General features: G+C 37.5%; 1 protein-coding gene across 1 annotated transcript in view; it reads left to right on the top strand.

Moving 5' to 3' along the window:
* LOC126483452 (2-aminoadipate transaminase) overlaps positions 1-15,450 on the top strand; it is a 67,797-nt gene that overhangs the window by 33,044 nt on the left and 19,303 nt on the right. Inside the window, exons 4-5 of the mRNA XM_050106622.1 lie at positions 5,208-5,369; positions 14,014-14,266. Of these exons, the coding sequence (XP_049962579.1) occupies positions 5,208-5,369; positions 14,014-14,266 (415 nt within the window). The remainder of the gene's footprint in view (positions 1-5,207; positions 5,370-14,013; positions 14,267-15,450) is intronic.

Raw genomic sequence — 15,450 nt, 5'->3', positions numbered from 1 at the left:
GTCTGTGAGCCACGCTTTCTTTTTTCCACAATTGTTATTTGTGATGTATTACTTTGCAGCATTCAATCAATTTAAGTCTGAAGTCCCACATTAATTTGGCATATTAGTTTTCGACGATCTTTTCTGGCTTGTGATTCACCAATTCCTTGCCGCCCACAGGTGGTAATTTTGGTATAAGTTCCAGTGGATCTTTTGAGCCACATCTTTACATCCCTGCTTGCAATCGGTCTGAGTGATCATCATGCAACACATCAAGATATGGTCAGTTGTTTTGTCAGCTTCTGTTCAGTGTCTGTACTCTGGGATTTTGCGGATTTCTCGATTCTGGCTTTGATAGCATCAGTTGTGGTGGCTTTTTCCTATAGAGCAAAAATTAGGCCTCAGTTTCCTTTGTTGAGGTTCTGTTGGTCATCCAAGACCAGGACTTCTCTTTATCTATTTGCCTTCAGTGTTGTCCACACAATGCTTTATTGCGTACACTGTCAGTTCGATATTGGTGTACACTTTTTGGTATTTATTCTTGGTTTTCTACACCTTCAGAAGCTTTCTGTTGTTGATGTCAATCAGAGCTGATTCTTTGCTATCTTTCCTTAGTCTGTCAATGCGTATTTCTCTTATCCACTGTGTGCCTCACTTGCAAGAATCCTCTACTTCCTGCTTTTCTGGGAAAGAACAGTCTGTCAACATCACTGTGAAAGTGGAGTGCATGGTGAATGGGCATGATTTTCATATTTTCCTGTCTGTATTATTCACCTCTGCTTGTGTCCTGTTCACAATGCCTGCAATGATGGGCATGACCCATGTATTTATTGCCTTGATATTATTGTCACCATTCAGTTTGCCATACAAATTTGTTCAAATCCTTTGGGTGTACTCTTTGCTGGCCACTTTTGTACATGCCTGTACTTGCTGTTGCCCATCTGCAAAATGGGTAGGTGTTCGTAGGCTTGTGGCTAAAGGAACTTTCTGGTTTGTCCATTAGGCATTTTGATGGCTTCACTTTCATTGCCGAAGATTCAAACTGGATTTCAGTGTCAAATTTTCTCTAGATCTTCATCATTCATGTGCAGTAAGTGGGATGTTATCTTAGAATTTTTTGCTCTTTAATAGCCTAGGATTTTTTTGTGAAGATGATTGACAGTAGAATAAAGAAAATGAACAACAGTGGTGAAAATGAGTGCCCCTGGTAATTGTGTTTCTTGATGTTAGCTAGTCTGTAACTCTTTTTTAACAAATAATTCTGTTTTCCAGTGTTCCATTGCATTTTCTGAAAATTGATTCTGATGATTCTGCTGACCCCCAATAGTTCCCATGCACCTAATGATGCAACTGTGTGACAGTGAGTCAATCTTTTTTGCAATCAGTCCACTTCATATACAGATTAGTTTTCCAGTTTTTGCAATTTTACACAATCATTTTATTGACCAGGAGCTGGTCTTCTTTTCCCCTGCTGCTTCGTTTGCTACCTCTTTGTTATATTGGTATGATGTTATATTCTTCAAGAAAGTCCTGACTTCTGTTGGCTATGATGTCTGTCAGCAACTTGAACATGATAGTCAACAGTGTTATTGTCCCTTTAGCTGAGTCGTTCTGTAATTAAAACAGTTTGCCAGTTAGCCATTCACTGATGTTTTGTGTTCTCAGCACTGTGTTACAGATCAGTCATTTTCACATACAGACTGGCCAGGAGCTGTGCCATTAATCATTGGCAAGGGATGTCCAGTTCCTGACTTTCCTCACTCTTTCCTCAATCATTTCAGGTGTTACCTTGAGCTGTTACATTTTCTTAGAAAATTTATTTTCAAAGTCCTTTATCCACCCAACAGTTTTCTTGTGGTCTTTTTCAGTTTCCCAGAGATCTTTTCAGAACTTGGCTGTTGCATTTTCTCTGGGTTTTCAACTTTTCTTGCAGCTTGTCGATTCAGTTTCTGGTAGAACTGCGTGTGATTGGATTGGAAAGTATGATTTTGCCTGTGCTAGATGGTCCTTGTATCTTCTGATTGGACTGAGTGCCTGGCCTTGTATCTTTAAATTTTCTTTACTGTTGCTGTTATTGTTATTACATTATAGTTTATTGAGTATCATGACACTAGAAATTCTTATACTCAGAAGACAATTTGACCTCACTTGTTACTGAAGATGAGCAGTTCCTTGATTAAAGTTGCATTTTTTGTACATTAAATTTCTTTGCTTGGTTTTGGTAGTTCAAAAGTAATTAAGAGTGAAGTTATATACTGTATTAAATCAATGAATTTCCATATATCTCTCCCACTTTTGCTACAGAAATCAGCTGCTGTAGCAGGCTTTTCCTCTTTTCTTTATTGAGGTTTTCAAGCAGACATTGAAATTTAGTGAGGGAAATATCTTTCCTGAGAGTTTGTAAATCAAATCTGCTGTAATATTTAAATCTTTTAACCCTAACAAAACCAAGGAATTTTCCATAACATACATTCCCAGGGGAAAGGGGGAGATTCCTTAATGCTCACCTTCCAAAGAAATAAATAAATAGAATTTGTTAATTGTTGTTTAATTATATTTACAGCATTATTTTTAAAGAGGTACTGGAGTGAATGTACGGTCTGGAACCTGAAAATACCTTCTAGCACGCACTTGACAGTATCAACGCCCTTTCAGTAACAAGTACTATTGATTTTATGACCAGCACCTATAAAAATTTTTAAATGCAAATTTCATTCATTGTTGTTGACTTTTACTTTCAACATACCTTTTAAAGAGCTGCTGATGTGCAAGTAAGACCCTGAACTTAGAAATATTGAGTATGCCATTCAGTGGAAAAAGTGACATCTGCTACTGAGACTTAAATTTTCAGAATAAGTTTAACATATTTTTTCATTATTTTAAAATATAAAGTAAGTGACTAGATTACAATTTTCTCAAAATGTGGGCATAAAGTAAATCCCCCCTCCTCCACCCTTGGTATTGTGGGGGTTAACTCTGCACAGAGTCTCTCAGATATAAACACTCTGTCATTTCCCATGTCGTAATTAATATTTGAGTAAAGAAGTATGTCTGAAGCTATGTGTGATTTGTTTTATGTACAAAATCTGTTCACTACATTGGAGTTTTGAATTTTCCTAGTAATTTTAGTCATCTGTAATTTTTCCTCTGCAAATCAACATTCATTGAGACAAATAACTTACATGTTTATTCTCAAAAGAATAATTTAAAAATCATTACCTTATAACTCTTGTTTGAAAACACAGCATTTATACCATTAACATTCTAGTGCATAATATACATATTTAACTTGTTTTTATCATTCCAAATTCATTTTTTGTAGGTAACCTGTAAATCGTACTGTTTTTATGGCTGGAGTTTGTCAACCTTTTTGCTATGCAGTTGAGAATTTTGTTGCAGAAATATTACTTACAAAAGTTTCACATTGCATTAATGCACAAAAGAGAACCACAATGTATGGACATTTTCTTACAGGATGCACTAGTCAGACAGTCCTCCTCATATGAAAAATGGAAGAGGTCCATATTTAGAGTGAAAATGTTCTGCGGGTGAAATAAAATACTGAAAAGAAAATTGAATCATTACTTTATTGGAACATAAAAATACTGCAACAACAATGACTATTTGTACAAATGTAGTCCATGCACAATCAGTATTCACAAAGTGTTGCAAAGCAGTAGAAAAAAGAGTGTATTAACAAACTAAAAATGCTGGAAAAAAGAAATACAAAAGAAGCATGGATCAAAGACAGGAAAGATATGATAAAATCTGCAGGGAAGTACAATGAGCTTTAAGGTAGTGTAAAAAGAAATACCATAACAAACTATATGAAGCACGTTATAATATCAAGCAGATATATAAAAACTTGAGAGAAATCTCCTACAGATTGGAAAACCACTGTTATTTGTCCCATATTTTAAAACAATGATTCTCTTGTATGTGATAACACTAGAGTAATTGAATTACTCAGTGTTACTTCTAAAATCTTATTGATATGCCTTATGAGCAGACTTGTGCCCAAAATGGAAGAACTGATTGGGGATTACCAGCGTCGCTTATACAAAACCGGTTCCACAATGGATCATTCTACAGTCTGCCAAAGATAACTCAGAAGGCTCAGGAGTTTCATACAGATGTCCACACATTGTTATCCCCCCACATCATGAAATACTTTGAAAATTATTCAGATTAGTTAATATATGTATGGAAGAAACTCTATGCTAAATAAAGACACTGCTAGAAAAAGTGGTAAGCTTTACACTGGACTAAGTCAAGGAGACTCAATTTAACCTTATTTTAGAGAAGATTGGTATAATATTTGTGAAACCTGACCCCCCAAGGGAATCAGACTGCAGAATATAAAACTGTTACTAGACACCATCTATGCAGATGATATAGAGTTGATAAGAAGTTCAAGGCTAAAAGAAACAGAATGAAGTAAAATTGTCAAGGAAACAGAACTATGTACTAATGAGGAGAAGACAGAGTACTTGGTGAACCAAGACAACACTTTACTGTGTACCAAAATCTTAAGAAAAGAATGTTCAACAAAACTTCAAAATTCATTTTAATCCATTAATACTATAATGACAGCATAATTATATAGATTTGAAGCTATAATGATTAAGAAATGTTACTACAATTTGAAAATAAATATATAGAAAGATTTTTAGACCTGATGGATGGAATGAGGACATAGGCTCTGTTGTACTGGAGGCAGATGGCAGATTTCAGTTCTTTGGCAGGACACTGTAGTTGGTCTATGAAGGAGTCTACTGACGAAATACTTGAGTGTCCTATCTTAGAATAATGCTCAAATGTGTGGGACGCATACCAAATAAGTCGAATGGGGATATTGAACGTATAAACAGAAAGGCAGCACGAATGGTCACAAATCTGGAAATCTTGTATAATACAGTAAGGGTGAGTGTCAACACCAAATAATGTGCTAATGCATTAGACAGAAAGAAATGATAAAGGCTGTGGAGATGATGTGTGGCCGCTCTGAGAGCTGCACCGCATCTCATAACTATCATTCTGTGTGTGTGTGTGTGTGGGGGGGGGGGGGGGGGGGTATTAATATTGTAATGTTGTAAACTGAAACCTATTGTAGAAAAATGCATATGCAATTACGTATAATGTTAATATCTTTTATTCATAATGACATAGTAATTTTCTTACAGTTTCTTTCCTGAAAGTCATATGACATTTAACTTGAATTGTTAAAGTTCCTTTGAACAACGATGGTGTTGATACAGAGGCATTTAAGAAAATTGCTCTTGAAGAAAAAAGTAAAGGGAAATGGATGACAGATGAGCAAAGACCATTCTGGGCTGTGTTCTACACTATCCCTCTATTTCACAATCCTACTGGCATAACTATGTCGGAAGGTATGTAAAAGTTTTCTCTTTTTTTGTACCATTTGAGTGCCAAGTGTATTTGAAGTGATAAGGAGCATTAAATCTTAGAGTGTGGGATAAGATGATAAATTCTCCACAGTTGTTTTACATGTTGTTTTCTCTTAATTTGCATCTTAATCTCTTAGATAGTTCCCATTTTCATCCTTAACATTCTTTATATTTGAAATTTCCTACTTGTTGTGACAACAGTGAGCCAGTATTCTACAAAATTATTACATGTTAAGTGATTAATCCACAGTATTTATTTCAGAAACTACGTACTCATTTTTCTTGGTAGATATTGCTCACTCCTCCAGCTTTAAACAGCTTGCCAAGTGTAAGTTTTTAGGCTTTTGTGACTGTTGTCAGTTTCCACAAAATCCTTCACAGTCTGAAGTAACTTCTGCAGAGCAAATAAAATTTGATCATGTTCATTTTCTACCAGAGAGTGGTTAGGGAACTTGATTCATTATTTGATGATGCCTGCCTTATGCAATATGGTAGCTGTGTAAGATTCAGCATTGCCTTTATGGCACAATGGTGTAGGGACCAAGGCAAAAATAATTGGTCAACTGCTTGCATGAACTCCTCAAAAGCCGGCCGGTGTGGCCGAGTGGTTCTAGGCGCTACAGTCTGGAACTGCGCGACCACTACGGTCGCAGGTTCGAATCCTGCCTCGAGCATGGATGTGTGTGATGTCCTTAGGTTAGTTAGGTTTAAGTAATTCTAAGTTCTAGGGGACTGATGACCTCAGCAGTTAAGTCCCAGAGTGCTCAGAGCCATTTGAACTCCTCAAAATAGCACTATGCTGTGAAGAAACCCAAAATGAATGCCAGTAATGACACCCGTCACTGAGGTGGATCTCCAGTTCAACATTTGTGAGGAAACCGTCATTTGCTGTTGCACTGGGTCATTTGACCAGCCTCTGCCATAGGGGAGCGATCTTATAGACAGGATGAGCAACAGTATGTGACTGTTGATGACATTGTAGTGTATGGGGAAAGTTAAGTTGTTGAATGATTGTTGGGCAATACAGGATGATCTAGACAGGATTTTTACCTGGTATGAAGAGTGGCAGCGTTCTCCAACTGTGAGAAAATATACGTTAATGTAGATGAGTTGGAAAACCAATCTTGTAATGGTCAAATACAGAATTAGTGGTGTGCTGCTTGACAGTCATATCGATTAAATAACTAGACATAATGTTGCAAAGCAATATAAAATGGAACAAGCATGTAATGATTGTAGTAGGAAAGGCAAATGGTCGACTTCGGTTTGTTGGAAGAATTTTAGGAGAAAGAGCAGGCACATGGGAGGAGAGGTTTACTAGTTATCAGTAGCTCCAGTGTTCAGCACGTTGTGAGCCCTCTTAGGGAAAGAGTGTCAAGGACTGGAAAGAATTCCAATGTTCACCCAGTATGTCAGCCAAGGGAGATGGAGCTGGGAGCTTCATGTGAGATATGGAGGAGGCCTTGCCTGTGGCTACAGAGCTTGGAGGTTACAGTAGTTTGCAAGTTGTTGCTCATGTCAGTGCCAGTGACACCTATCACTTGGGTTCTGAGGACATATTCTGTTTCTATGGGTGGCTGGCAGAAGTGGTGAAGACTGCTGGTCTTGTTTGCGGGGTTCATGGTGCAAGCAGAACTTATATTTTGTAGCATTTTACCCAGAGTCAGTTGGAGTCCTCTGGTTTGGGGCTGAGTGGAGGCTCTCAACCAGGTCTCTGTTGATTTTGTGCATATTTCTGGACCTGAGTTATGGGGTGTAGATGATAGGTCTGGGGTGCATAATACAAAAGAAGCAGCTACTTAGGTAGTTGAGTACTTGTGGGGTGCGCATGGAGGCTTTTTGGGCAGAGACACTTAGCCTGTTAAAATTCTAACAGTAAATTGTCAAAGTATTCATAACAAAGTTCCAGAGCATACTGCCCTCCAGGAAATTTGTCGCACTCAAATTATTTTTGGAAATAAGAGCGGCAAAACCAGAAGTGGTTAACTCTGAAATACGAGGGTCACTCCAAAAGAAATGCACACTATTTTTTTGAAATCCATCTTTTATTCTACATGTTTGAAAGCTTTACAGTGTGTAGATACATCCTTTAGGAACAATATTTTCATTTCTCAACATATTTTCCATCCGTCTCAACTGCCTTACGCCATCTTGGAACCAGCGCCTGTATACCCACACGGTAAAATTCTGGACCAACCTGTTGGAGCCACTGTTCAGCACAAGGGAGTGCACAAGGGAGTCATGACCTTCAAACCTTGTTCCACGAAGAGAGTCTTTCAGTTTCCCAAAGAGATGATAGTTACATGGAGCCAGGTCAGGACTGTAAGGTGAGTGTTTCAGTGTTGTCCATCCGAGTTTTGTGATTGCTTCCATGGTTTTTTGACTGACATGTGGCCGTGCATTGTTGCACAACAGCAAAACATCCTACTTTTGCTGATGTGGTCGAACACGACTCAGTTGAGCTTGAAGTTTCTTCAGTGTCGTCACATATGCATCAGAATTTATGGTGGTTCCATTTGGCATGATGTCCACAAGCAAGAGTCCTTCAGAATTGAAAAACACTGTAGCCATAACTTTTCCAGCAGAAGGTGTGGTTTTGAATTTTTTTTGTTGGGTGAATTTTCATGATGCCACTCCATTGATTGCCTCTTCGTCTCTGGTGAAAAATGATGGAGCCATGTTTCATCACCTGTCACAATTCTTTCAAGGAATTCATCTCCACCATTCTCGTACTGTTCCAAAAGTTCGCTGCATACCGTTTTTCTTGTTTCTTTGTGAGCCACTGTCAACATCCTGGGAACCCACCTGGCACAAACCTTTTTCAACGCCAACACTTTCAGTATTCTGCAAACAATTCCTTCCTCTATCCCAACGTAGCGTGACAATTCGTTCACTGTGATGTGTCTGTCAGCAGTCACCAATTTGTTAACTCTCTGCACATTGTCTGGAGTGTGTGCAGTACGAGGTCTGCCGCTGCGAGGACAATCCTCAATATTGCCATGCCCGCTTTCATCAAGTAACCTGCTTGCCCACCGACTAACTGTGCTGCGATCAAAAGCAGCATCTCCATACACCTTTTTCAACCTCTTGTGAATGTTTCCTACTGTCTCGTTTTCACAGCACAGGAATTCTATAACAGCATGTTGCTTCTGACGAATGTCAAATGTAGCAGCCATCTTGAAGACATGCTGTGACGGCGCCACTCACAGGAACAGGTTGAACTAAGTTTGAAAACAAGCAGGAAGGATGTATCTAAACACTGTAAAACTTTCACTCATGCAGAATGAAAACTGTATTTTTACAAAAATAGTGTGCATTTCTTTTGGAGTGACCCTCGTATGTAGCAAGGTATGGAACTTACATTGGAAAGACAGGTTAGACATTATAAGAGGAGTGTTATAGCTGTCACCAAAGATATTGTATGCACTTAGTTTGAAATTGAATTGGACTTTGAAATTATCTGGACACCATTTACAGGCCTAGGTGAGCTCAAGTTAGTTATTTGATGTGTTTACTTGCCACGTGATTCCACCATAACAGTTGTAGAATCATTCGAGAAAAATCTATGCTCAGTAGTGTGTTAATACCCAGATCATGCAGTATTAGTTGCTGGTTACCGAATATAGACAGGCATGTCTATGGATTTACTGTAGGTGGTATGGAAAGACAGTCTTGTGAATTACTTTTGAACACATCTTCCAAAAACTGCCTTGAACAACTAGTTGGATGACACATACACAGACGTTTTGGCTGCAAACAGCTTGACACTATCAACAGTGTTAGTATAGACACAGGGATTAGTTATCAGGATGGAATCATAGTGATGATAGGTACTAAAAAATTAACAAATCTGTCAAGATAGCTAAGAGAGTATTTATGCCAGAAAAAACAGATAAGCAGTTATTAGCATCTCACTTAGACAACGAATTGACATCAGTTAGCTCCAATATGATCAGTTTAAACTGGTTGTACATCACACTCTGAAGACATACTCTATGACAAGTAAATGGATTACGGATGGAAAGGATCCTTTGTGATTTAATACTCAGATTCGGAAAATACTGACAAAATGGACATTGTTGCACTCTTGATTAAAAAAGAATGCACAAATGTTGATAGGCACAAATTTCTATTAAATTCTGCCTATGTAAGATAATGAAGGTGTGAAGTCTACACCATCTTCCACGATCATACCTTAGTGAAAGATCTTGCTGAGAAACCAATAAGATTCTGGGCACACATAAAATCACTAGGCAGGTTGAAGGCTTCTATCCAGTTGCTTGTCGACCAGTCTGTGGTGGCCACAGAAGACAGCAAAAAGAAAGGTGAAGTTTAAATTTCACATTTTAGAAATCATTTATGCAAGAGGATTGTACTGACATACCACTGTTTCATGGCCATACAGATTCTCACATGTAGGATGGATCTATATACGGGCATCCGTGGCATAGAGAAGCAACTGAAAGAGTTGAAAACTAATAAATAACAGGTCCAGATGAAATCCCTGTCAGATTTTGCAGAGAGCTCTGTGACACTGGCCCCTTACTTATCGTGAATATCTCACACAGCAAAAAGTTCCAAGTGAATGGAAAAATGGGCAGGTGACTCCTGCATATAAAAAAGGTAAAAGAATGGACCCACATTATTATAGACAAATATCCTTAACATCAGTTTGCTGCAGAATTCTCGAACACATCCTGAGTTCGAATATAATGCATTTCCTTGAGACGGAAAGCTTCTGTTAACAAATCAGCGTGAATTCAGAAAGTGTTGCTTATGTGAAACTTGACCGTGTTCGCTGTTGGTGAAGGTGCGAGCATTCAGTTTGGGTTCTAAGATATGAGAGTGGCTCGAAGACTTTTTAAGTTACAAAATCCAGTACATTGCCCTCGGTGGTGAGTACTCATTAGAGACGAGGAATCATCAAGAGTGCCCCAGGTAAGTTTGATAGAACTTGCTCTTATTCTCTATATACATAAAAGATCTGACGAACAGGGTGAGCAGTAATTTATAACTGTTTGCTGATGTATGGGAAGGTGTTGTCATTGAGTGATTTTAGGTGTGTACAGTATGACACAGTATTTCTAATTGGTGTGATGAATGGTAGCTTCCTGTAAATGTAGAAAAAAGTAAGTTAATGTTGATGAGGGGGGAAAACAATCCTATAATGTTCAAATATAGCATTAGCAGGATGCTGTGTGTGACAGTCACATCACTTAAATATCTAGGCGTTATGTTACAATGTGGTATGAAATGGAGTGCGCACATCAGGTTGGTAGTAGGGAGGGCAAATACTTGACTTCACTTTACTTGGCGAATTTTGGGAAAATGTAGCTCATCCATAAAGGTGTTGGCATACAGAACACCAGTGTGACCCAGTGTTGATTACTGCTCGAGTATTTGAGATCTGCACCAGGTCAGATTAAAGGAAGATATCAAATCAATTCAGAGACGTGCTGCTAGATTTGTTAACAGTTGTTTCAAGCAGCATGCAAGCATAACGGAGATGCTTCATGAACTCAAAAGAGAATTCCTGGAGAGAAGACGCTCTTTTCATAAGGCAGTAGTGCAGAAATTCAGAGGCCGAGGCTGGCTGCAGAACGATGCTGCTGCTTCCAGTGTGCATTTCTAATAAAGACCACGTAGATGAGATGTTAGAAATTAGAGCTCTTACAAAGGCTTTTAGACTGTCATTTTTTCTTCACTCTGTTTACAAATGGAACAAGAAAGGTAATGACTAGTAGTGATGCAAGGTGACCTCTGCCATGCACCACATGATGCCTTGTAGAATAAGTATGTAAATGTAGAGAAAAATGGATACATTAGTGAACACATACTACCAATGCGATTCTATTCTAGCAGTTTCTTACATTGCTAGTTAGACAGGGCAAGGTAATGTAAAGGCCAGTGGAGGAAAACTGTGAAAAGATATTTGAGAATGGTACAACAAGACATACAGTAGTCCATTATAGGTTACACAGGTCCCTTTTCCTTAAAGAAAGACAATGGTTTTTTCAGAGCCTGTTAGAAGTTTCAAGGTGTAGTCTGTTTAGGTTTCACACATATTTCATAAATAGAGTGAGGTTGTCTCATCTCCTGCTTTGGACATATACAGTGGTTGTATTATCTCCACTCACAAGTTCCACAACAAATCAAAAGGAGCTATAAATTTCATATGGGTCCATTGCAGACCTTTCCATTACTCACTTTATAGCTCCTAGTCTCACATGTTACCCTTTTCCTAGTAAAATACACATTCTGAAGCTGCTGCCACAATTAATGCAGGTGTAGCAGTAGCAGATCCATAATAAATGGACTTTTATAGCTTTCCAGACTAAATGAACATTGCAATGCACGAGACACTGAGGTGTCAGACATGGAAGTGGGTGTCCAGAATGGCTATTTTGGGAGGAGATTACAGGCTGGATGCCAGTCTAGGAGATTTGAACCAAAATACAATTGAATAGGAAGATGGAGATATGGTGTTTTACATAAAGTTCTGGTGGAGGCCGGCCATGGAACACAGAGCTGGAGGCTCTATCTCCTAAGAGTGTCATCTGTTCTACTTGAAAGCTGGATACTAAAAGAGAGTCACCTCTGTGCTTTGCTCTCCACAACCACCCAGTGATCGTATACATAACTCCCCTCACATCTCCCCATTGGCTAGTCAGTAGCATGGGTATGCAGTGTGTTCAGCAGAGGGCTGGAAGGGTGAAATGATTCTAACTTCAGCAACTAAAAAAATATGTGGCACAGTGCAGCATTACACAGTTCTTGGCATATAGACACTGTAGAGACTGGTGCTTGGAGTGTGTTTGATAGTCCTAATGGGAAGCAATAGTATGAAATAAAAAAAATAAAAAATAAAAAAATGTGACAAAGTCTCTAAAATATTTTTGACTGGCTGGCACACTGTATGATGATGACTCTATACTTTTCAAGTTTGTATCAGAGATATGAACTCCCAGTTCAGCAAACCAATAACATCTCAACTTTCCAAATATGATTTATGTATCTAAAAGTGTTGTGAAAGAACGTTAAGTTTTGGTACACATCTGCAGTGATGCAAACTTGAAGTTCCTGTGTAGGCTCATTCATGCTGAGTCTGGCCTTGAGTATTTCTCCATACAGACACCTTCTAAAAACAATTCACAAAATACTTATTTTTCTCCATACAATGTAGAACTGAATATTTATTTCTCATCATAATAACTCACAACAGAAGAGCTCTGCAAGACAAGAAAGTATCTGAAACAAGCAACAATCTTGTTGCATCCTTGAGACCTTGAGAAAAACTGAGATAACTGGCATGAAACAAGTTACTTACTTGTTGTGTATTTGACAGTTAACAAGCAACTGAGATACAGTCAGCACATATTTCAGACTTAACATACAGGTAAAGAATAAAGAAATTTAGTTGAAAATAAGAATGCAGACAAAGTTAGAATACCTAGAAGCTTCCAGTTTAAATGAAAATTTTATCGGAAAAACTAAAGCTGACTTTTTACATTCTTATTTTTAACTATATTTTTTTTACATGGATCATTTATATTAAAGTTTCCCACTTAATTGCCATCAACAAAATGAATACAAGATGGTGCACAATAAATTATCATTTTTATCTTTCAAATAAGATTTTTTTCATTTTGTGTGATTTTGAATTTTTCAGTCCCTGTGTCTTGGAAAGCATAAAACGAAAAGCCAAAGCTATTTAACAAGGTTAGAACATATTTCTTCCAATTGTTGTTGTTGTTGATTTATTAAAAAGTGAAAAATAAAATGATAGGCTTTAATGATAAATATGATGTTTACAGGTATTGGAAAACTAATAACTGAAAAGAATCAATTTTTGACAGACTAATTTAATTGGACAGATAAGAAATGTAGTCACCAAATGGTGGCAGAACACACACATAAAAGAAGGTTTTAATGAAGCAAGCTTTTGGAGGCAGTGGCTCCTTCTTCAGGCAGAAGGGTTGACAGGGAAGGAAGAGAGGTGAAGGAAAAGGACTAGAGGTCTAGGAAAAGGGGTAGATTTCAGGAAAGTCACCCAGAACCATGGGTCTGGGGAGACTTACCACATGGGATGAGTCTTTCTGGTTGACTTTCCCAAAATCCATCCGTTTTACTAGACCTCTCTAGTCCTTTTCCTTCACCCCTCTTCATTCCCCTTCAACCCTTCTTCGTGAAGAAGGAGCCACTGGCTCGAAAAGCTTGCTTGATTACAACCTTCCTTTATGTCTATGTTCTGCTGCCACTTGGTGAGTAGATTTTTTACCTATCCAGTTAAATTAATAATTGAAAAGTTTACTCTTGAATGAAGAGTAGTGTTGAGACAGCAATGTTCCAGATGTATTAAGCGATTCCTCAATAAAAACATATCATGAATTAAAAGTCTGAAACTGTAACAAATAGTGCCAGTTTTCAAACAGTTAGTCAGAAGTTTTGCTTAGCTGCTTTTTATGTCAAGGAGTGTCAGTGGTTATAGAATTTTGTCAATGAACTATAACAGATTTTGTCAACATAAGTGGAAAATTCTCTGTTCATAAATTACTGACAGGGAAGCAAAGCTTGATGAGAAGTTAGAATGGTGTTTTATATTTTCTGTTATATTTCTTTTGCGCAGGCTGCAGTCAATCCTTAATACATATGGCACGAGAACTGGACATACTTATTGCCTGTGATGATGTATATAACTTACTATATTATGGCAGTAAAGAGTATCCTCCTAAAAGATTGTTTGCTTATGATACTGAAATTGATGGTTATGGGGGAGGCCATGTTATATCAAACTGCAGTATTTCTAAGATTATGGCTCCAGCACTGAGAGTTGGCTGGCTTGAAGCTCCACCTAGACTGACAAACATCTTACGAGAATCGTAAGTTTCCACAGCATCTCATTTTATTTGGAATACAGTATGACATTTCTTTTGTTAGATTTAGCAGTTGAAACAATAAAAATGTGTTTGTGTTAACAGTTTATAAGCATTTAAAGCTTTCTTTACAGTATAGCTTGTTCCATGAAATCTTCAGAGGATTGCAAGATATCTGTAACTTGCTGCCCTAAAATGTCATTGTAGCAAAACAATATCCAGCTTCTCTATTTAATACCATGCAGGCACTTTTATGATGTAAAGTATTTGAAGACCATTGAGTAGTGTTACTTGAGCACCTGCACTTCCGTTGCAAGTCTCTGTTTCTCCAAGTGCATTCTGCTGTGAAGCTCATCTTATCAGTATCAGACTGATTATTTGTTTTTGTTAAAATCACTGAAAGATGATTACACAGAGCATTAAGTTTCCTAATGGCAGGTGGTACCCAGCCAGAAACCACCATTCAGATTGATCTGGTCCTCAGTAAGTGACATTTGCTTTTATTTTACAATTACAGAACACCAAAAGTTCATTTTATGAGCCACAATTTGCTTCTTAGCTGTGTCGTCTGTAAATATTACATCCTTTTGCCAATCACATTTTTTTGCTAAAATCTGTTTCTTCAAAAATTGTTTTAAATTAATTTGTAATCTAAATTAATAAAACTTCTGTAATTGAATTCAGACTGCATGTTCTTCGTTCATGTTTCTGGAAGCAAAGTTTTAAATACACTGTTGAAGTGTTAAAATTTCTTGTACTAAAGTTACTATGAAACTTCTGGTCACTAACCTCGCCCTTAGGTTCTTTATTATAAAACAAAAATGTCTGATAGTACAGCTTTATGAGCTTCTGAAATTAAAAATTTGTTAAGTCAGTTGTAAAATTTATTCTTCTAAGTGACTTCAAAATTCTAATGCTCAATTTCTGAGTTATCAGTTTCCAATAAATCTTTATGCACTTCATATATAACTGAAATAAATAAATTCTCTGCTGTTGTTTGATTGTGTGTTGCAATACAACTGAATGTATTATCTTGAAGTTGCATATGTAGTTTTCACAATATTGACTATAGCCAAGCTCAAAATATCCTGAATGCAAAATTATTTTGAGGTTGTTTAATGCTATGGATTGCAATGAAATTGTCATCTTCTCCGATTTCTTTAGTGGGTTTTCTGTGTCCACTGCTTCTG

This window comes from Schistocerca serialis, chromosome 1 (genome assembly GCF_023864345.2).
Source record: "Schistocerca serialis cubense isolate TAMUIC-IGC-003099 chromosome 1, iqSchSeri2.2, whole genome shotgun sequence".
Taxonomy (NCBI): Eukaryota; Metazoa; Arthropoda; class Insecta; order Orthoptera; family Acrididae; genus Schistocerca; species Schistocerca serialis.
This window is presented reverse-complemented; position numbering and strand designations above follow the sequence as displayed.